Source organism: Herpailurus yagouaroundi, unplaced genomic scaffold (genome assembly GCF_014898765.1).
Source record: "Herpailurus yagouaroundi ecotype Mexico unplaced genomic scaffold, PumYag 182, whole genome shotgun sequence".
Lineage (NCBI taxonomy): Eukaryota > Metazoa > Chordata > Mammalia > Carnivora > Felidae > Herpailurus > Herpailurus yagouaroundi.
In genome coordinates, this window is record NW_024412413.1 from 38,522,366 (window position 1) to 38,546,887 (window position 24,522).

Consider the following 24,522-nt stretch of genomic DNA (forward strand, 5'->3'; position numbering starts at 1 on the left):
GTCCCAAAAATAAATAAATGTTGAAAAAAAAATTAAAAATAAAAAAATAAATAAATAAATTGTAGTTAGTTAACATGTAGTGTAATAATGGTTATAGGAGTAGAATTTAGTGATTTAACACTTACATACAACACCCAGTGCTCCTCACAAGTGCCCTCCTTAATCCCCATCACCCATTTAGCCCATCTTCCACTCACCTGCCTTCCATCAACTTTCAGTTTGTTCTCTATAGTTAAGAGTCTCTTATGGTTTGCCTTTTTCTTTATTTTTCCTTCCCCTGTGTTCCTCTGTTTTGTTCCTTAAGCTCCACATATGAATGAAATCATATGGTATCGGTCTTTCTCTGAATGACTTATTTCACTTAGCACAATATACTCTAGCTCCGTCCACATCATTGCAAATGGCAAGATTTCATTCCTTTTGATGGCTGAGTAATATTCCATTATATATACATACATATCAATAATTTTTTTTTAAACTGTTGAACATTTTTAACACCAGAAACTTTGTATTGCACATATTTTTGGTTACGAATAGAAATGCTGAATATTAAAAATGCCAACTGTTTAGCCCTACAGCATTTACTCTGCTTCTTACTGGCAGTCTCTCATCTGTTCTTTTCACTTTCTTTTCTTAGAATTTTTTTTTACTTCCTATAGATAATAAAATTGAAAAGCTATTTCCTTTTAAGAAATTAGCTTAGGGTTGCCTCGGTGGCTCAGTCAGTTAAGCATTTGACTTCAGCTCAGGTCACGATCTCATGGTTTGTGAGTTTGAGCCCTGCCTCAGGTTGTGTGCTGACAGCTCAGAGCCTGGAGCCTGCTTCGGATTCTGGGTCTCCCTCTCTCTCTATCCCTCCCCGACTAGTGTTCTGTCTCTCTCTGTCTCTCAAAAATAAATAAATGTAAAAAAAAGTTTTTTTAATTAAAAAAAGAAATTAGTTTCATACCCAAGGACAAGTATGTGCTCCATAGAAATCATGAACTGATAAACTTGACAAGATTTATGCAGAAATTCCCATTAGAAGAAAAAGACTCATAGCTATTCGAATGGTTAACACAGGAAGTAAATATAAAAAAAGAAAAAAAGACACAGGGAAGCCCACCTTGTCTTATAAATGTTACTTTGAACAACATAAAATTGCCATTTTTGTAGGTAAGAAATAACTGAATCTTAGCAATTTCCCATGATCAGCCATATACGAAATAATGAGCATTACAACATAAATCCAATTATGGTAACACATATATACACATGCCTGAACAGAGTAATTGGTTATTACATTATTCAACATATTTTGAATGTCAGACCCTGTCCAGGCATTTGGGGTGCAGCTATGAACAACAATCCAGAGTCTCTGCACTTGAGGAGCTTATTTTCTAGAGGACAGTGAAGGGCAGTACACAAATACTGCATAGAAATGTGCCTGGCAGTAATAAGCACTCTGAAGAAAGAGAAATCAGGTTAAGGAGAAGGTGTCTCTAATTTGTAATATTTGAAAAGAAACTCGAATAAGGGAGCACACAATGTGAGAGGAGCACTGCAGCCGGAGGGTGTGTCTGGGGAGGTGTGTGTGGAGCATGTTCTGCATGTTGGAAGAAGAGCAAGGAGCCCAGGGCCGGGGGACTGCCGTGGAGAGGTGAGAGGGGAGAGGCGTCAGAGTACTTGCTGCAGGGCCGCAGGTGGAGCGCAAGAGCAAGGGCAGAGTCAGGGATGACTCCGGGTTCTGGCACCATGGGGAGTGGACTTGCAGTTCACCAAGATGGGGACTGGGAAGGTGGAGTGAGGTTGGAGATTGAATCAAGTGTTCTGTTTTGGACACATCAAATTTTCAGTTTTGTGGTCATTCAGGTTGTCACATTAAATTGGCAGTTAAATGTACATCTGAGTTGAGGTGAGAAGCTGGGGTTAGAGATAAAAATTTAGTAGAGTTTTAAATGATACCAAAAAGAATTATTAATTTGAGCATTCTTTTTTCTGATATTTCATCCATTTCTATTACAAAGGGGGAGTCTCTCTCTCTCTGTCTTTCTATTGAAGTATAATTGACACACAACGTGACATTAGTTTCAGGTATACAACATAGTGATTTGTTAAGTCTATAGATTATGCTATGTTCATCACAGTGTAGCTACTATCTGCTCTCTACTCTTTTTTTTTTAATTTTTTAATGTTTATTTTTGAAGGAGAGAGAGAGAGAGAGAGAGACATGAGGGGGGAGGTGCAGAGACAAAGGGAGACAAAAAATCCAAAGCAGGCTCTAGGCTTTGAGCTGTCAGCACAGAGCTCGACGTGGGGCTTGAACCTATGGACTGCGAGGTCATGACCTGAGCCAAAGTTGGACACGTAACCGACTGAGCCCCATGCTCTCTACTCTTTTTGAGGCTATAAGGGATTAGGTACTTTTCTTTTCTAATGGATGTTAGTGTCAGTATATGTGCAAGACACAAAGAAGCTAAAGGCAGCTACTGTTCATTAAAAATTTTAATCATCAATTACCCAGCTAACAGGAATAGTTGACTTTAGAAGCAAGCTGTTAATCTATTTATATCATATACTATTTTGATGAAAATGTTATGTTTAGGGAGGGGAAATGGAAATAAGACAGTAAAAATGAGGCTTTTAATCTTTGTTCTGTATGCTTTTTAAACCTAACTATTGTTTAGATATTTTGTAATGAGCAAGCATTTATGTATTACCTTTATAATTAAAAAAAATGTAAAATATTCCTAGAAAATATATAACCATTTAAATCACATATTGAATTTTCTCCTCTAAATAAAAGTAAAAAACTTGGGTGGATTAATATTTTCTTACATCTTTAACCAGACTGATTACAGCATACACCTGTTAGAAAAATTATCAATCAGTTATTGGAAAAATTATAATTAATAATTTATTAATTATTAATGTGACTAAGTACTGTTACTTAATAATTTTTTTGCAGTAATAGATATGTAACAAACAATTTACCATTTTAACCATATTTAAGTACACAACTCAGTTGGCATGAAACACATTCACAACATTGTGCAACCATCACCACTATCCATTTCCAGAACTTTTTCATCATCCCAAGCAGAAGTTCTCATGAAACAACTAATTAAACAACATATGCATTATAACTCCCCATCTCTCTCTCCCTCAAGTCCCTGGTAACCACAATTTTACTTTCTGTCTCTATGAATTTACCTATTCTAGGCATCTCATGTAAATGGAATCATAAAATAGTGTATTATTATCCACTTTTTCTCTAATTTACAAACCAATTGTTGAAGAGACACAAGTTGAGACTTATTTAGATCTATCATGTTAGAAAACACAAATTAAATCAATCTGTCCAGAAAGACTCTGAATGCTAAAAACCTTGAATTTTATTTCTAAGTATTAAATACCAATGAAAATGAGGAGACAATTTTCAACTTGCAGTTATATTCTCTTAACCATGTTCAAAAAGCTAGCCAAAGAAGGACATGAGAGTAGCTAAAGTTTGTACAAATTTGTTGTAATACTTGGGTTGATCACATAATTTAATCTTTATTTTAAAGTTCATTTTCTTTTATTCTTTACAACTCAAATCTAAAAATTCTTTTTACAAAAAATTAAATTATGATAGTAGACTAATGCCAATTGAAATAATAAAGGATCTGATGTTTATTTGTAAAATTCTTAAAATCCTACACACACAGACACACAAACACACACACACATGACACCATACACACACACACACACACACACACACACACACACACATCAATGAGGGGCTACAATTAAAAAAGATTTAAAGACTTTCCTTTGAGAGGCATAATCCAGTCAAGACTTCAGGAAAGTTCCCTTATCAATGGTATCATGATAATCAAAAGACACATTGGGTTTAAACGCCATTTCTAGTGTTTCATATAAGGTTCTGAAAATATCTTCCTTACCTGCAGTGAACAATCATAGGTGTTGTGTCATGTGCTCTGCTTGCTCGAACCAACTTTACAAAGTGAACCAGAGGGGCACTGTTTTCAGGGACTCCATGCTCAGGCCAAGCAGTAAAGTTGCACTGTCTCACAGTCATACAATCTCCATGCTAGGCAACATGACAGATTAAAGAAGCACGATACAATTATTAAAGTACCACAATGAAGGTTTAAGGCAGCTTATGTCTTAGCTTTTGAAGGTGATCTTTTAAAAATGACTATTTACCAAATGGAAGAAACTATAGTTTCATGATTTCCTGCAAGACAGGTCTTCTATTATTGCTACAATAAAGCAAATTGCCTTTCAGCATGAATGGCAACAATAAAAAAGCTTACAAACAGAGGATAATATAGAGTGTTTATATTCAAATGTAGTGTAACATTTCGTAGGACAAGAATTGTAGATTTTAAAACAATTTTGTTCCGGGGCACCTGGGTGGTTTAATTGGTGAAGCATCGTTCAGTCGGCTAAGCATCCGACTTTGGCTCAGGTCATGATCTCACGGTTTGTGAGTTCAAGCCCCATGTGGGGTTCTGTGCTGACAGCTCAGAGCCTGGAGCCTGCTTCAGATTCTGTGTCTCCCTCTCTCTCTCTCGCTCTGAACCTTCCCCACTCACTCTCTGTCTCTGTCTCTCTCCCTCAAGAATAAACATTTACAAATTAAAAAAAAAAACAACAACAATTTTGTTCCAAAACGCAAACATATTCACCTATTACTCAAAACACAGTTAATGAGTGTCTGATAATGTTAGAAAGTATAAATTTCCTTAGATCAATTTCTCTGTGTATAGGCATTTATACAAACTGGTAAGTGGGATCCCATACTATACCTTATGTATTGGTTCTGGATTAAATAGAAAATCAAATTATTAAGATGAGGAGAGATTACTGATTAAGGAAATTCCTGTTTTAAGTCAAATATTATAGTTTCTTCATCAAATAAAAACCTAATAATCTAGTTATTTCCTTCTGTTTTTCCTTTGTCTACCTAACAATTTGGTGATAATTGGTTAATGTAAACTTTAACCATGAGATTTGGAATTAAACAAAGTGACACAGATATTGAGGTCAGTTACCAACTAAAAACTTTGGTTTAGAAAATATTAGGAAGGCACTGTTGAATGTAGAGGTATTGTTGCAAGGGGCAGTTCTGGAAATTAATTTTACTTCTAGACATTTAGAGACTCATATTTACTATTGTGTTCCCCTCCATTGCCTTTTTTTACCCTTTCAATTTTCAGATCCCTGATGGTCCAATCTATTTGAACATCCTCCATTAGCTTTGTAATCACTATATCTCCAAAGACAGTAACTGGTTTGTTGTCCTCTGGCCAATACTGATGGCATCTGATCTGTATTCAGAGAAAATCACCAGTCATAAGAACCACTGTTATATTAAAATATATATCACAGTTATTGCTACTAAGTTAAAACTGCCTCATAGACAGATGTCTAAGTTATTGATGACTCACAGCATTAGCTGAAATTGTCACACATATATTAAGACAATTGTAAGATAACATCTTGTGAAAGATTTTTAAATAACTTACCCGTCCTTTTTCAAAACACTGTGTTAGCATTACTAATGTTTTTGCTCTGGTTTCCCACACCATTCTCCAAAAATCCCCAACTGTTCCTGGTAATGGACCTTGGGTGGCAATAAATTCATTTGGACATAGGTAGCCCTAAAAGGATATAATTACAACATTAAATATATGTGCAATACATAAAAATATACTGGTTGTAAAATATATAATACAATGTTGAATTTACCTACAAATTCACTATCTTGAATGAAGTACCATTAATATTTTGTTCAATTTCTTTACAGTATTAAAAGATGTACATTCTTCCATTGAAATAATATTTATGAGTTACTACTGTGTGCTAGGCACTGTTCTAGGAATTGGGGATTCAAGCCCTGGCAAAGACACTAAAATTCTTCTTCTCATTTATTGTATATTCTAGTTAGGGGGAGATAGACATTGTCTATTAATAAGTCCATTAAATAACCAAATTACACAGAATTTTTAAAGTGATAAGTGCTATGAAAGAGGGTTTTCAGAAAATATGGTGTTCAGAAAAGACTCATGGGTAATATCTTAGGGAAAATGTGAAGAAGGAAGGGAGTAAGCTCTGCAGGATTTGGGGGAAAGTATTCCAGGTACGAAGTCAAGTGTAACAGCATTAGAGGAATAATATGTCTAGAATTTAATAGCAAGTGGCTGGAGTGGAGTAAATGAGGGAAGGCAGTTATAGAAGATGACGTAAGAAAGAACAGGGGAGGGAGGATAAGGGTACTTTACATCCTAGTAGATAATTATAAGACTGGTTTTTACTCTGGATGATATAGAAACCTGATGAAAGGCTTTCAACATACAGTGTTCAAAGCATACACTCTATATGGTTTAGCAGTTTTACTCTGGTTTCTGTAAGAAGACCAGCCTATAGGGGTTAAAAAGTGAAAGGAGGGGGTACCTGGGTGACTCATTAAACAAGTCTGATTCTTGATTTTGGCTCAGGTCATGATCTCAGTTGTGGGATGGAGCTCCACATCAGGCTCTGCACTGACAGCATGGAGCCTACTTGGGATTCTCTGTCTCTTTCTCTCTGCCTTCCCCTGCTCATGTGCTTGCTCACTCTCTTTCCAAATACATACATACATACATACATACATACATACATACATACATATGTTTTTAAAAAGGTGAAAGAAGGAGAGTGGTTAGAAGGTTATTGCAACAATCGAACCACGGGGGTAATTTGGCTGACAGCAATGGGGATGGTGAGAAGTGATAAAATATGGATATATTTTGAAGACAGAGTTAAGAGAACTTGCTGACGGACTGGATATTGGGTACAAGAATTTCAGAGGAAGATGGGGAAGACTTCTGGATGCAGATTTGAAGGGAAAATTAGGAATTTATAATTGACATATTAAACCTGAAATCCTTGTTAGATATTCAAGTGGGAATATCATGAAGGCAATTGGGTATATGAGTCTGAAATTCAGGAAGACATCCAAACTGGATGCATAATTTGAAAGTAATCATTGCATAGGTCTCAGTTAAAACACAAGAATGGATGAAATCATGAGGAAATGCATTTGGAAAGAAATCATAAATTCAAGAATTGAGCTCTAGATAATTCCACTGTTTGGTGGTGGAGGAGTAACAGAGAACCAATGAGACTGAGAGGAAAGAGTCAAAGTTGTAGATGGAAAATCAAGAGAATGATGTCCTGGATACCCAATGAAGGAAGTGTTTCAAGGATGAGTAATGGTAATTATGGTAATCGAATAATGGTAATCGAATGGTAATCATTCGATTTATAAAATGTTTTTGCCAGTCATTTGCATTTCACTTTTTTTAGGGACTAAATGTCCTTTGGTACTATAGTATTCTATCAAAGTAGGGACAAATCTGTTTCTGATGTTATTACAGTTCATTTTCATCATGGGTTTAATATTTAATTTCTAATTACAGTAAGAATATATCCTTAAGTTAAAGTAAGTTAGAGAATTATGAGGTTTTGATGACTTTCTCATGTCCCATTGCATAGTGTTATTATTGTTAGCTCTCTTGAAAATATTTCTAAACTCATTTGTAAAGTTAGTGGCTGTTTATAGGGATGCAGTATCTTTTTTCCTCCCTACCTCTCTCCCACAGTCTATCCACTATTGAAATGTTCCAAGCTCTCTGTGAGTCCTAGCTTCAGGAGCACAGCCAAGGGCAGAGGGATAAACACGTATTAATCTAGTTACAGACCCTAGCCTGGAGTTTCCCAATCTTAAGGTATTTCCCTCGGACCACCTTCTGGTCTTCCCTTTTCCTTTCCCCAGACTTGGTGTTCTGCTTTTCCATCTGAAGAGTATTTTGCTTTCCTCCTTACCTCCCTGTACAGTTTTCCTCCCTTTTCCTCTAGCACTCTGAGAGAGAGAAATAAGAATCCAGTGTCCATTTGTAGATTTCTCCTGTCTTTTGCTTCTGGAAAAGTGTTCATGAACTTTCAGATGGAGGTACCATGGAACAAAATTGGGGAGTGGGGGGAAATATCAGATGTATATTTCTGAGAAGTCTTTACTCTTTCTGAGGGAAGACTGCCTGACTTTGGGGATGGTGAAGTAAGGGGCACTATGATTTAATGGCTTTTCTATTTCCATCTGTTCCTGGCATTTCAAGTAAAGATTTACTCGAAAGCTAAGAGCAACAATATACTGCCCACTCCAATTCTGAAATCTTCCTTAATGTAGGGTGCTTTCCATCAGAGCCTGCTTACCATGCAGCTCAGTAATGATTTTGAATATCATTACATGTGGGTCATAGTGACTTTGTTGTAAGATTTATTATATTACAACATCACTTGATTATAGCAGGATATATATATTCAGAATTCTTAGTTTATTGATTACCCTGCATTATCATCTTCTTATGGCTGTTTCCTGACAACCTATAATATTTAGAAGGGACACTGGGGTTTCATGAATATTCCTTTGTTTATGTAATCTGTGTAGGTTTAGTTATACCTACTAAAACCATCAGTTTCCTTTGTAATCACATTCATGCCCTATACTGTTACCCTATATCTGGTTGAACATTAGAGGATGTGAGCTATTCTTTTGTACCTACTTATTGGGGAATAAAAATTATACAAATCAATACATCACTGATACAATTATTTGCCTTTGTCCTGTTCTATAGTATCACAAAACACATGATCATTAGCACATTGATTAAAGTGAAATGCATATATGCATCATTCTGTAAATCAAAGTAAAACTTCAGCATGCTATAGAGTTTAGGCTACAATGAAAATAATCACAAGATTTCACCAAAATCTTTAGAGAAGAATTACATTTTCAAGGGAATTAATAATTTCATAAGTGACTAAAATATTCTTACTGCAACAGAAAATGTGTGTGGTTTTTCAAAATGGATTTAAAGTTCTTGCAGAAAAATAGGCTTGATTTAAAGTTTTTGCATAAATATTCAAAAGATCCCTTAACTCCTCTGAACCCTCCCTCACTTCCCCTATTAATAAATCTTAAATTCTCCAATTATTTATTTCTTTCACAATAGGACCCAATATATGACTGTAATTATGGAGTTATAATTAATCAATATAGAACTTAGAATGAATTTTCCACCCTTAACAGAGGTTTCAAGGCAGGATGGAGCATCACATAAGCAGAGTTCCAGTGGGACCAAAGGCAATGGCAGGCCTGGGAGTGAAGACCTATGAACAAGAAAATAATAAAAGACTATGGGCAGCAAAAAACAAACAACCCAGTTAATAAATGGGCAGAATATATGAATAGACACCTTTCCAAAGAAGACATCCAGATGGCTAACAGACAGATGAAAAGATGCTCAAAAATCACACATCATCAGGGAAATACAAATCAAAACCACATTGAGATACCACCTCATACTGGTCAGAATGGCTAAACTTAACACAAGAAACAACAGATGTTGGCGAGGATGCAGAGAAAGGGGAAACCTCTTGCACTGTTGCTGGGAATGTATAGTGGTGCGGCCACTCTGGAGAATAGTATGGAGTTTCCTCAAGAAACTAAAAATAGAACTACCCTACAATCCAGCAATTGCACCAGTAGGTATTTACCCAAAGGATACAAAAATACAGATTAGAAGGGGTACACCATCTACATATGCACCCCAATGTTTATAGCAGCACTTTCAACAATAGCCAAATTGTGGAAAAAGTCTAAATGTCCATCAACTGATGAATGGATAAAGAAATTGTGGTTTATATACACAATGGAGTACTACGTGGCAATGAGAAAGAATGAAATATGGCCCTTTGTAGCAACGTGGATGGAACTGGAGAGTGTGATGCTAAGTGAAATAAGCCATACAGAGAAAGACAGATACCATATGCTTTCACTCTTATGTGGATCCTGAGAAACTTAACAGAAACCCATGGGGGAGGGGAAGGAAAAAAAAAAGAGGTTAGAGTGGGAGAGAGCCAAAGCATAAGAGACTCTTAAAACCTGAGAACAAACTGAGGGTTGATGGGGGGTGGGAGGGAGGGGTGGGTAGGTGATGGGCATTGAAGAGGGCATCTTTTGGGATGAGCACTGGGTGTTGTATGGAAACCAATTTGACAATAAATTTCATATATTAAAAAAAAAGAAGATGTGGTATATACACACAATGGAATATGACTCAGCCATCAAAAAGAATGAGATCTTGCCATTTGCAACTATTGTAGATGGAGCTAGAGTGTATTATGCTAAGAGAAGTCAGTCAGAGGATGACAATTACCATTAATTTCACTCATATGTGGAATTTAGGAAACAAAACAGATGAACATACGGAAAAGGAGTAGAGAGAATAAAGGGAAATAAACCACAAGAGACTCTTCACAATAGAGAACAAACTGAGGTTTGATGGAGGGAGGTGGGTGGGAAATGGGCTAGATCGGTAATGGGTACTAAGGAGGGCACTTATGATGAGCACTGGGTGTTATATGTAAGTGATGAATCACCGAATTCTACTTCTGAAACCAATATTGCACTGTATGTTAACTAACTAAAATATTAAAAATAATTAAAATTAAAATAAAAAAATAAAGTTAAACATTAAAAAAAAAGAAAAACAGACTAGGGGCAGTAGAGGAAACCCTCAGGTGACTGTAGGGTCACCATGATAAGGATGGTTAACTTTGCTATATGTTAGAATTAAAGCCAGGGTGTGAAAATATAAGGGAGCATATCTTGTTTTTTAAAAAAAACAACTGTATATTGGAGCTGTTCAGAGATAGAATCATCTGCCTTAGGAGGAAGTAGGTGAATCAATGCTGAGAGAAGCTAATAGGATTTTTAAAGAGACAGTTCCAAGGTGAATGGTTGACTTAAATAAGAACAAGGGCAATTCCTAACTCTGAGATTCCTCAGAGTGGTTGTGTCAACCCAAGTGGAGGTCTTGGGTGCATTTAAAGTTTCCATATACCTATGATACGGAAGAGCACTGAGAAGTCAAAGAGCCATGGAGAAGGAGAGGAAGCCCAAAAAACACATTGGTTTCATTCAATTTTCAATCCAATGCAGCAAGCTTTTATTATCTATGATGTGCCAGATAGTTCATTAGGCATGCCACAAAATTCATCCCATGTTGGTTCATTTATGTTCTTTTATATTTTTATATTATTTTTATGTTTATTTTTGAGAGAGAGAGAGAGACAGAGTGCAAGCAGGGGAGGGGCAGAGAGAGAGGGAGACATGGAATCCAAAGCAGTCTCTAGTCTCAGCCATCAGCACAGAGCCCGATGTAGGGCTGGAACCCACGAACTGTGAGACCATGACCTGAGCTGAAGTTGGACGCTTAACTGACTGAGCCACCAGGTGCCCACCTTTTTTTTTTAATGTTTATTTATTTTTGGGAGAGAGAGTACGAGAGAGCGAGTGGAGGAGGGGCAGAGAGAGGGAGAGAGAGAGAATCTCAAGCAGGCCTTGCACTGTCAGTGCAGAACCCAATACAGGGCTTGAACCCACGAACCATGAGATCATAACCTGAGCTGAAATCAAGAGTCAGAAGCTTAACTGACTGAGCTACCCAGGTGCCCCTCATTTATATTCTTTGAGCAGATACAATGGAGTGCACATTCTCCAGGTAGCTGAGGATAAAAAGTAGAACATGACATCATAGTCCCATTGAAGGACTGAAAACCTAGATGGGAAGAAGAGCATGCTATTTTTATATTATATGGACATAACTATCTATTTGACTGATTTTTTCTTTGTAAGAGAGATTGACAGACCTTTTTATGCACAAATAATATACTGACAAATATAAAATAGTGGAAAGGCCTGTGTCACTTACTAGTGACATGATTGTTGGTAAACTGCAATCTCTATTAGGAGCCTCCATTTCCCCATCTATAAAAGGGAGGTACCTAGTGTTGTTGTGAGGGACTGGCACATTAAAATCCATAGAGTTTATAATTAATTTCTTATCTAAAATAGTTGGAAGAGTAATATAATTGAAGTATTTATGTTTTATAAGAATATAAAACAAAAAAATGGTGACTTACAGAAACATAGCTGGCATTAATATAATCTGATCCCGGAATACTAGCATCAGCTATCAGCTTCACTCTGTTATTATTATCTAGAGGAAAATATGAGACATTAATGCTAATTCATTTTTAAAATTGCCACTACTTTCTTTCCTATAAAAATAATACAAAGAAATTCATGACATAACATTGAACATTACAGATAGCCATAAAATTAAAGAAGTTCCCTCTTATCTCATATTTCCACTGCCCAGAGACAATGACTATTAATATGTTCTTGTACATACTTCCAGAATCTTCTGTACATATTCATAAAAAATTAACCACAAATGGAATTATTGTGTTTAAAAACCACAAATTTTCTGCAATTTTTTTCATTTACCTATGTATGTCTTTCCATATTATCATAGACAAAATGTCTAGCTCATTTTTTAAACATATGGTATTTCACTGATTGGATATATTAATTTAACTCTTATGATGATTTAAATTCATCTCATTTTGTTATTGCAAAATGCCGAATAAATATATTTAAACTATTTGCAGTGTATTTGTAGAATGCATTACCAACAGTAGAATTCCTAAATCGTATTGTGCATTTCAAATTTTGAAAGATATTGCCAAATTGTTCCCTAATTATATAAGTTCATACTCCGAACAAAAGTGTTTGAACAATTCTGTTTCTTCTTATTTTCACTACCATATTATTAAACATTTTAATTTATGATATTTTGATAGATACAAATTTATATCTCATAATATTTATTTTTATTTCCTTAAATGTGAATGCAATTGATCTGAGGTTATTTGTTTGTGTATTGGCCATTTTAAATAACTTTTTTAACTGACTTTTCATATTATACTATTTTTCCATTAAAATATTTTATAATGAAAATATGCTTATATGTATTGAATGAAATTTTCTTCTTGTCATTTATTTTACTCTATCAATCAATGGAGCTGCTAGCTATCTTGCCACACATAAAATTTACATGTTTTTATAATCAAATTTCTAATTACTTTTCCTCACGGAATTATGGCTTCTTGTGTCATTCATACAAAGGTGTCGGTCACATCAATGTTTTTATTTGTACAAATTCATTCATAATTTCTTCTAGAACTTTAATGGGTTTTTCTGCTTTTGTTTTAACTATTTCAATCTTTGATCCATTGGAATTTATTATTATTTTTTATGGAACGAGCTAAAATATATTTTTTATTGTTTGTTTCTTTGTTGCCATTTGGAACAACAGTCTCAATTTGTTAACATTCCATCATTCCCCCTTACTCAAAATACTACTGTTATTATACACTAGATTTCTCTATGCATTTATGCCTATTTCTGGACTATTTATTCCTTTCCATTAATTTTTCTGCCTATTCTTTCTTTAATACCAAACTTTTAATGATTATTCTTTAGAATATTTTAAGTTCTGGCAAAACTAGATGCCCCTAACCATTATTTTTTTCAAAAAAGGGGTTCAAAATTATTTTTTGTGAGGATATTTACCACTTTGGTATTACAGTCAGAGGATGTCCAGTGATAATTTTAAGTAGTCATGAAAATGATACAAAATACCATTACTACATCTTTATTTTGAAGTTTTTTTTTTTTTTTTCCCCTAATCTCATGAGGAAGACACTTGGTAGTGGAGGAACAATTGGTAAATGGCTTTGGGTTTGAATTCCAAATGAATCATCTGTTATCTACCATATAAATGGACTTGGGTGAATTCCTCAACTTCTCTTCTCCTTCATTACCTAAACTATAATATATAGTTATAATATTTATTTTTAGAATTTTCTTGAGGAAAACTTACACGAAAGCTTCTGGAACTTATAAAGCTGAGTAGAACTTGATACATGCTCTCATGTTCTTAAAGCTTAAACACATGTTACTTGTTAAATGACTATGCTGCATCGTTAGAGTTAAAATGACCTGCCCTATAGGTTTAGAGATGGGGAATGTTTAAGCAAATTTATGCAAATGATTTATGCCTCAAAGACTTTGAATTTGGTGTGCTATAACTATTTTAATGACCTTGTGGCTAGTCCTGTAACTTAGGAAGGGATGCCAGCAGGTTTCTATTCACTTGATATGCCTGCTTATAACTATCTGAGTCAACAGCAAGCTAAACTTTTCTTCGTGGTGTTGGAACATTTCTGAAGGTCATAGTGTCCTGTCAAACAGAGATTTGGAAATCTCTTTTGCAAGCATTTGCTGCTAATTCTAGTACCTTAAAGCCCTGTAAGCTAATATCTTCTATAATGCACTGTGATATTTGAAATCCCACTTCCTACATTACTCAGGGGAAACAATGTACTTCACTAAGCTGGCTCAAGCTAAAATTCAGAGTCTATTAAAATGAATTCATTCTCTATGGGAGAAAAAAACGTTTCTTCAGCTTAATGGCTTCTCTGCGAGCACAGCGGGAGAATATATTTAGTTTAAACATCTCATTTCCTTGTACTGTGTGTGTGTGTGGCAGGGGTACACTTACCCATAGAGGTGGCTGTGAGTTTATAGCTCGCCTTCTAACCCAGGTTAGGGAACTGTGCTTGTTATGTCCAGACTATAGACCCTAAAGTCCTGTTACTAAAGCTTATTCACCAAGAAAGTTAGTGGCTTTTAAAAATAAGCAATCTATTATTGATTCAACAATCATAAGCACTAACATTGAGAGCATGTTCCAGTACTGTGCAGAGTGGGTTAAATAATTATTTCATTAATCCTCACAGTAAGCTCACGAGGTGGACACCACTGAATGGTACGTGTAGTCACTAAGGCTGTTAGTAGGTACACAGGATTGCAGCCTAGCAAGTTTCATTGGAGCCCACACATTCTTAGCAGTTTTACTATATGCAGGCAGTAGGTATTCATTGAATTAATTAATTATTCTAATAACATTCTTGAAGAATAGAGAAATCTACCTAATACAATTATTTCTTATAGGACCTCCAATTCTCTAAGAGGATAGTTAAGAAACATTTTTCCCCTACAAATCCATGAAAAGATATTGAATGTGGATGTAATACATTATTTGAAAAAGTGCCATAAATTTTCTGGACTGAAATCAAGAAAGCAGAAAACAATTAGACATTGTCCATTTGCCTCTAGTAAAGGTGAAACATGCATGAAATTCTAATTATGATATTCCAAACATCCTTGATGTGTAATTCCACCATTAACAATTACTTTTTGTCTTAGCCTCAGATTTGAAGAAATGGGGCAATCATACTCCTCAAATCTTCTTGTTGTTTTAAGGTTTTTTATTCACTTCCATTGACCACTCTTATTCTCTTCCTGTCTTATAAGTAATAAAGCTATGTGGTCTGACTTTTCTTATAGTGATAATGTGAATCCTGATAATAATGCACTGGAATCTTAATAATAAAAGATTCAAATGTCACATTTAAAAAATATTTTGCTAACATCTCAAATTTCTACATATTTTCAATTAGGTACCCTTTGATCTTTGGAAATAAGTTAGCCATATTTGGTTTACTTATTTTATATATACTGATAGATTAGAAATCACTTCAGCCAAATATATGAATGTAACTAGATATGAAATATTCCATAATAACTGTCTTTCAATTAGATTATAGTATTCATTTTCACTGAAAAGCATTGAATAGGAATGAAGCAAACAAGTATGGAAGAAATATAGATAGAGACAAATATAAAACTATGAGAAATTCCCTATCTCTTAAACTTATAATGCATCTGACCCAGGTTAACTCTCTGAAAGGGAAAACAAAAGGCTCCACTGAGAAACACAGACATTTAGAGATGCAATACTAACATTCGGTCATTCCTACAATAGTGTCTGATTTGTCAACTTGCTCCTAAAGTCATTCACGTATTATTTGCTTTGTTCCAGGAAGGATTTTGTGTGATTAAAGCTATTTGCATTTTCATCCTATCCTAATTCTTGGGAATTAGCAGATTCCACTAGATGACTACTTCCTATATCACGTTTCCCTAAATTTGTTTACTTCATGCCTCAGTTATCCTCCAGTTCTAGTATATCAGAATTTGCTCCATGTCTTCCTATCCACATCCTTTATTATTTTACAGTCTGCGAGTGTATCCTTCTCCTCGTCTGTGTCTTCCTAGACAGAAGAGTTCAATTTTTAAGTAAGGATTTTACCAATATAGAACATAGAAAAATATATATATTACTATTATATTATTATATATTATATTTGTATATTGTGTATCATTATAATACATAATATTATATATTAGAATATTTTAAAATTAGGAATATTTAAAAATTCTAGATTTTGAAACAATATTAACAATATTTCAGAACACCACAAATAGCACTTGTTAATTTCATAGTAGGAAGTGAACTGTATCAGAATATAGACAGTAGGCACACGTGTTCAAAATATGTAATATCAAACATACAGCTATTATTAACAGAGGAATATAATTATTTTTTCTTTCACATCGCTGCTAATTCTTAAAACAACAATGCAGTTTCTTTTCTCATTGATTGAAAAATGAAGTATGGCTTACTATGGTGAGACACAACCCTGCCTCCTTTGTAAAACCAATCCTGGTAAGCATACGTTTACTCCGATCTTCGGTGAATAGTTTGCAATGCATTTTTTTATATTCCGTAAGAAAGCACTGCCCTGCTTTTAAGGGAAACTAATGCACAAAGTTACATGTTTCTCTTTTCATTTGAGAACTGGATCTGTAGGAAGATGTTAGAGAGGTTCCTTACTTGGGTTAAATTACAAAGCTAAGAAACTATTAGGTCTACAGTTTCTTGCACCTGCATAAGTGAACCTTGTGTGAACAAGCTGAAAATCATGTATGTTAACTTCAATAAACATTAACAAAGCAAAAGAGATACAGTTTGAAAATTACTGCTAATAAAATGCATTATTGTAATCTGATGAATATGTAATATAATAAATTTAAGAAGTAAAAATGCTAAGATGCATTTGGTACTCATTTTAAAACATTTTGCAGGTCAGAACCAGAGACAATAAGTGCACATACATGGTTTTATATTTGGAAAGCGGTTTTTTGCTCTGTTCCAAGGCAGATCAGCATCAGTTGAAGAAAGATCCTGAAGAAATTTTGGTAATTCCTGTGGAATGAAGTTATTGCACAGTTTAGATTTATTTCAGAGGAAAACAAGAAATTCTACTTAATAAAAGACTATTCTTCACTCTAAACCCTTTTACTTTTAAATTGAAAACACCTCTCATAACTGCAGAAACAAGATCAAATTAATAGTAATGAACTTATATAAATGTTTACTGAAAATATCCTGAAAAAAATTGGTCTTTTGGACTATTGGTCTTTCTGGGATAATTTCTTTGTATTTTGGGAAGCTCTGAGATGTGGCAACCATGTTAATAATAACCCTGCTCCATACTTCACTAATGGTTTCATCAGGTACACACTGAGTATTATTTAATATTTTAATGTCTACTTAGTAGGGGAAGGGAGTTCAGTGATTTATTTTTTGTTTTCTCTCCTCGGGCAGCGTGATTTCATGCCTATTAATTGGTACAACACTGGTCAGTTTAAGAACATGTCAAAGGTCAATTCCTGTTCTCAGTAGGCATTGTTAAATCGATACTGGAATGCAAAGGTGCGATTAAGAATTATCAGACACAGAGGAAGGGTCAAGGAGATCCATTATTGACATTTTGATAAAAGATCATGATATTATCCATTCATCATTAAAAAAGTTGGTGCCAGAAAACGTGTTCATTATTTTGTTGAGCTGGTGATTTATATTTACAAAGTTCATAGGTTTTCAGTTTAGAAATAAGTCTCAACTTGCCAAATTCCTTAAAAAGTATTAAAATTTGTGTTTTTACAATTTTTTCAACATCATTGTAAATAATTTCTTTTAATTAGGTAATTCTCCCTTTCCCACTTATTTTTCCTCAAAAAGAAAATCCGGACAGTCTTTTGCCTATGGATATGGGTTAGAGGAAAGAAACAGTGTAAGCATCTGAAATCTCATGTGTTGGCACAAAAGGCTTAGGGAAAAAAAAAATTAGCCAACCAGGGAATCCCAGAAAGCTTCCTTGTGTCAAGGTGTCAGGAGTATATGTCAGTATATTCGTAAGAGACAATGAAATAGAGGCAGAAAAAAAAGTGAAATGGAAATCATCTGAAAAGTGGTACTTCTATTCTGTAATTTTTTCACATAGAAGTTTCCACTTATAGATTTAAATGACTGTGGCCTTGATAATTAATACCCATTTACCAGGTTGACTGTTTGGATAGTAATGTTATACTTGGCAGCCTTTTTCTTATCAGGGAACATAGGGCCTCCACCATCCTATTCAGCATTTTCTCTTACTGTTTGCTCTTTTCATTGGGATCCTAGTTGAGTTGGACTGTTTTGCATCCTTAACCCTTCCCCCTTTATCTATCTATTGGTCTTCTGCTTGTCCTAAAGTTCATCTCAAAGGTCACCTTTTTGTAAAGCCTTTTCTGACTGCTATCCAAATAGAGTCAGTTCTCACTTTTCCCTGCATATTTCTATCATGATACGGTGTATTTTTGTATTTTTGTGCATGTCTTATCACAGTATGAGCTTCTTTCATGGTAGAAGTCATCATCATAATAGCTAATACTCGTGTCAGCCATGATTCTTAGTGTTACACACATTCAATTATGTTAGCATTCGCGACTTAGTGAGTTAAATAGTATTATTTTACAAATGAAGATATTGAGGAACAGAGAGTTTAAGTGATTTGCCCAAAGTCACTTGGCTATTGAGTGTTGAGTTCATATATACATCAATATGCTAAATACAATGCCTATCATATAGTAGAAGCTTATAAATATTTAATGTATAAGTGAGTATGACCTGAGTTATAAAGTTTATCAAATATGCATTTATTTATTAAAATATAATTTTGCTTTGAAAACTTAACACATCATTAGGGACGCCTGGGTGGCTCAGTCGGTTAAGCGTCCGACTTCAGCTCAGGTCACGATCTCACGGCCCGTGAGTTCGAGCCCCGCGTCGGGCTCTGGGCTGATGGCTCAGAGCCTGGAGCCTGCTTCCGATTCTGTGTCTCCCTCTCTCTCTGCCCCTCCCCCGTTCATGCTCTGTCTCTGTCTCAAAAATAAATAAACGTTAAAAAAAATTAAAAAAAAAAGAAAACTTAACACATTATTAAGATAAAAACAATTTTAAAAAGTTCCTTACATATATAGATACATTTATATAATATATAAAGTTTGCCTATATATTTATATAAAAAAACAAGTTCTTAAAACCATGATCTCCAAAAAAGTTGAACTAGAAACTTTCTCAACATAATACATGTGAAAATGTTATCGCTAATAAAACTTTTCATCTACTCAGTCATGCATAATGTAATTATATTCGCTCTTATTCTAGTGAAATTACACTTTTGCTCCTGAAAAATTGAGAGTTCTCGCTGTGTAAATGCTAAGAAAAGTTTTATGGTACCATCGATTTTGTTAAGTCCAGACCAATATTACTTAAGAAGCATAACCAAAGAGCTGTAGGAAATACCATTAATCTTCTCACATTTTGTTATTATTCCCTGAGAGGCTGAAATATTATAATCCTGAATTATTCAAGCCAATTGCTTAATTCTTTGTTTCATAAGTTCACACACTAAAAATTTCATGCAAAAAAAAAAAGAAATAAAGTTTTTGGTGACATTTAGAGATCCGTTTTACTTATATAATACAAAATAACCAGCTAAGTTTGGAAAGATGCACACAAGTTTTTAAAAAAGCTTATTTATAGTTCTGATATACACCTTATGCATTATTATAATTTAAATTTTATAGGTATATAGAATGTTGAAAGCAATAAAATTAATCTTAACTTCTGAATAGTGTCAAAGTAGAATGTTCTTAACTTCACATATTCTCCATAATGTGATATAGTATTTATTTCATAGTAACTTAATAATAGGCCTCATAAAATGCAGGTATTTTTACCTTTTGGATAGTTCTAGAAATAATATGATTTTTATAGTTTCTGGAAACATCACGTTCTCAGGTTCATCCACATCACTAACATAAACTAAGCAGGCAAAAATGGAATTATTTGGTCTCTAAATCTAAAATAATTATTTAAATATTAAAACCACATTTAGAGCATAACCTAAGTCTCACAAAAACCAGTGAATACAGCATTCCAGATTCTCATCCATCTGGATGAAAGAGCAGAGAAGAAATGAGGCCAGGTTGCCATTGCTGGGAAGGTCTGAAGCAGAGCACCTTTTCCTCACACAGTAGGTGAATAATTCCATTCGGGTTGCACCAGAGGCCACCACGTGTAACATTACTATCCAAACAATCAACCTGGTAATTGGGTATTGATTATCAAGGCCACAGTCCTTCATGGCCTTGCTTGCTTAAAATGGACATGAAATGTGACACATGAAACGACTGGAGGTCTGGCAATGTTGTGACAACTGCTAGTAACATACCGAAAATTCTTCTTGAAACTTTAGGTTGTTGTTTGTGCAAAGCTCTTCAACATGTTGCAGGAAGGATTTCTTGCTCACCGGCCTCCAAGCAAAGAAAGGTATAAATATTATCACGTTAGATTGAGTTCTTTCACTTTAGCATGGCGCTGGCTGTACAGTTAATGAGCCACAGAACAACAGACATTTCAAAACCCATAAACCACACCGCCCTTTAAAGTCACTCTGTCATATTTACAAAATTAACTTTTCCACTGTAAGTTTGCTTTCTTTGTCTCCTGGTACAAAATTCTTTCAATTTTCAAGTGACTTTCGATGAATGATTTCATATTTTAACGAAGAAAGTTTTTCAAGTAAATAAAAGGGCATAAAGTTATCATTGAATCCTAAAGCACATAATACCTCTTTGTCATACAGAAAACATTTTATACATTACAAGGTTTTAGAAGATATAAAATATTGCAGTGACCTCATTCTCATAATGACATGGTTTTTAAACCCTAAGGAGTTTAAATATCCCCGTATTACTTCCCAAGCTAAAATACAGACATGCAGGCTTCGCCCCAGAGAGAGAGAAAGCATTTCTCCAGTTACCATGCAATTAGTCATGCTTTTATGATTTATATCCAGCTTGGAGGTTTTTCTAGCAAACATACAAGAAAGGAACCACACATTAAGATTCATTGAATCAGTGAATCTAACATTGATATTCAAAAAGAAGAAAAGGTATTTAACAAACTTACTTGATGGATTTTCTATAACTAAGTAACCTGCAACAGAGATTGTATTAAATGCATTGTAAGTTGAGGGTATAGTTCTTTCTAAAAGACTTCTAGACTAAAATCAGAAAAATATAATAAATCAGTAATGTATGATGTGTTATCCCTTTAACTGATAGGTGATCGTTATTTTAAATTCTATTTCAATTGTCTAATATTTGGATCCAAATATGGCCAAATAATAACTTAGTTTCTCTCTCAAGCTAAGGCACACCTTTTATGCTGTGTTAAAAACAGGTCTTTTTAAAATTTTATTTTATATATTTCATAGTATCTAGGGTCTAAGAGAGTTAATGTGGATTAAAAAATATTTTCTTTGTCCACAGAGAGTGCTTAACCAGGGAGAGTGGATCTTTGAAAAATGACATCATATTGCCTAAATTTTATTTCATGAGTGAGTTTTGATGAGTATGTAACCATAAAAAATCACAATTCTTTCAGTTACTTTAGACATATCTCCTGTGACACTTCATCGGTCCAATTATTTATACTCTGAAAAAATCTGAAATAATTTTTTACAGCTAAATAGACTATGTATCACACACAAAGTCAGAGATGGGCACATCTTCAATAACACGTTTGTCATGCACAATTAGCACTGCAAAACCACAAAAGGCACAAAGTATAATGAAATAAAATGAATAACATATAACTTTTTCAAAGTTTTAAAATTTAAATATTATCAAGGATGATTTTGCTGTATTCCTTAAATGAAGAATATTTATAAGAAGATGTGGTTTTGAGGTAAAGAATAAATGAAAGAAAATAATTAGATTGAAAGATGCAGCATAAAGAATACTATACAAATGGTCTCAAAGGGGTGGGTTCAATGAACAAAAAATGAGTCAAAAAAGTTCAATTTATTACAATATAGGAACTGGTGAAAAATATGGGGGTGCAGGAGCAAGTACTACCAAGAAGAATGATAGAATTCTTGGCTAATGCTTTAGGTGTCCCCAAGGAGAAGAAGGTATCTCCCAGCTTCTTAGGGTATAACCTCATAGAGCATACCATTATCAAACACGGCATCACAGTGATAAAACAGCAATGTTTGAGCAAAGTCTTCGTGGATGAACTTGTAAGCTTCCCACGATATCCTAGAGTGATTCTAAGAAGGCAACAGAGAAATTTTTAACCAAATGAATATGGAGATGACTGAATGGGCTATTGAATCAGAATCTTTGATTTTGGGTTTAGAAAAGAAAGACAGAGTATCTGAATTCGAGGCTCTTGAAATATTTCTGACATAGCAACAGATGAAGTGGGGACTGGGGCAACAATCGATCCCTGTTGGAAATAATTACTCTTCAGCAAAGACCAGTAAGAAAAAAATATAATCATGGGCTAGACCCATACTACCCAAGCTCCCTTAGATTCCTGTTGCCCCGATGCTTTTATGCCATAATATTCCTCAGAAACAGGAAAAGCAAGGGGTTAGGTTAGGCATTCCTACTTAACTGAGCTTAAGATAGAAATATGAATGAGACATTTGAATTAGCAAGACCAATTTCCCTGCTACCACAGGAAATGGAAATTCTTGAATTGCATGGAGATTGTTTTCATATCAACTTGTGAATGGTGAAATTCAAACATATTACATCTAATTTAATGACAGGCTCATGGCCCACCTATTTAAAGACAGTCAGACTGCCATCCTATAGTAGGAAGAGTCTCTTTTCCCAGAGAATCCAAAATTATTTGAGGCAGTATTGGCAAAATATTTTTACTCAGTCATCTAGAATCTAAAGTAGGGCTAGTTTCCGCACAGCCATCAATATGGTATTTGAAGAATCAAAATATGTTCATGAAGTCCTCAAAATACATTAAACATGAATAATCATATTAAAATATAAATGAGCAAGAAATAGTTGAACCACCAATTATTCACATCCTGGCTCTTATTATCATTAATGATTTATATTTTCACTTAGAAATTATAATTAATTTAATAAAAAGATGTTTATTTTATCAATTTATTTACAGTGAAGAATACTACAGAAAGTTGCTTTTTTTACTATTATTTTATATTGCAATTGAAAGATCTCTGTAAAGATACTAATTTTATTTTTTTAAATTTATTTATATTTATTCATTTTTTAAAGTTTATTTACTTATTTTGAGAGAGAGAGAGAGAGAGAGAGCAGGGGAGGGGCAGAGAGAGAGGGAAAGAGAGAATCCCAAGCAGGCTCCATGCTGTCAGTGCAGAGCCCAACACAGGGCTCGATCTCACAAACCATGAAATCATGAACTGAGCTGAGATCAAGAGTCAGAAGCTTAACTGACAGAGCCATCTAAGCGTCCCTAAAGATACTGATTTTGAACTGTAACTGGCTATTAGATTCAGGCGAATATTTGTGAATTCTTTCCTTACTATAAAATATGATGCCCTTATTGGTTTTAAATATGGGCTCTAACAATTACTAGGTATGTTACCTTAAGCAAGTTACTTAATCTTTCTGTGCCTCAGTTCCTAATTTGTAAAATAAGGAAAGCATATGTAAATCAAGCTCATATATGTAAAATGTTTAGAAATGCCCTTGGCTTTGGAAGCAATACATAAATATTAGTTACTATCATTAGTATTAGAATTGCTATTTCTACTCTATTTTGTAAAACTCAAGCTCCTCTTACCCATCTGTCCTACAATTCATGCTGATATAAAGGAAGAAATTTTTTTGTTTCTAAAAGAATACTTTATCTTAATTTTACTCAAAACTCGGTAGACTAGAATGTGCTAAATTAAGCAGCAAGATTTCCTATTTTATTCTTAATCAGGGTCTCAGCATAAAGAATGATCATAGATAAACAGACTTCAAATCTAAGCCTTGCTTTCTAGTTCTCAATTCAAGATCCCAAATACATCTCTAATAACATAAAGACTGTAATAATTCAGTTTTCACATTATCATGTGAAAGCATTTCTCATCATGCCCACACTTGTAATGTTCTTCCTTACAACTACCTTTCACATATCCTGTTTGTACTCCACATACTTTCTAGCATCCCTCCCTCTCAGTTTGTACCATTTCAGGTGTTTTACCACAACCATATCCTACTGATTCCTCAACAGCTGATTCAAATGTTAACCCTTCTATGGACCTTACTCTGATCTGTTATAGAGAAAATAACTTCTTTCTATAAAACCAAATTTCTATGGACAGGTCACTTACCACTTGTATTATGGCTGTATAAGTACATGTATTAAGGATATACATGTTGAGGTTCATGTATACTTGAAGGCTGGGGCAGGATTAACACTTGGTTTTGCTATAAAT

The 24,522-nt window shown here is 34.4% G+C and overlaps 1 protein-coding gene and 1 long non-coding RNA gene across 7 annotated transcripts in view; one reads left to right on the plus strand and one right to left on the minus strand.

Annotated features, from left to right (window-relative positions):
* The window catches only part of LOC121040697 (uncharacterized), a 168,734-nt gene that overhangs the window by 36,350 nt on the left and 107,862 nt on the right, over window positions 1–24,522 (plus strand). The window lies entirely within an intron of this gene.
* PTPRQ (protein tyrosine phosphatase receptor type Q) overlaps window positions 1–24,522 on the minus strand; it is a 227,369-nt gene that overhangs the window by 12,018 nt on the left and 190,829 nt on the right. For all 3 annotated transcript variants that reach the window (XM_040491337.1, XM_040491338.1, XM_040491339.1), the window contains 7 exons: window positions 21,213–21,239; window positions 20,473–20,554; window positions 17,027–17,117; window positions 12,022–12,098; window positions 5,520–5,654; window positions 5,196–5,321; window positions 3,930–4,078 (listed from right to left, as the gene is read on the minus strand). In XM_040491337.1, coding sequence (XP_040347271.1) covers window positions 3,930–4,078; window positions 5,196–5,321; window positions 5,520–5,654; window positions 12,022–12,098; window positions 17,027–17,117; window positions 20,473–20,554; window positions 21,213–21,239 — 687 coding nt within the window. The remainder of the gene's footprint in view (window positions 1–3,929; window positions 4,079–5,195; window positions 5,322–5,519; window positions 5,655–12,021; window positions 12,099–17,026; window positions 17,118–20,472; window positions 20,555–21,212; window positions 21,240–24,522) is intronic.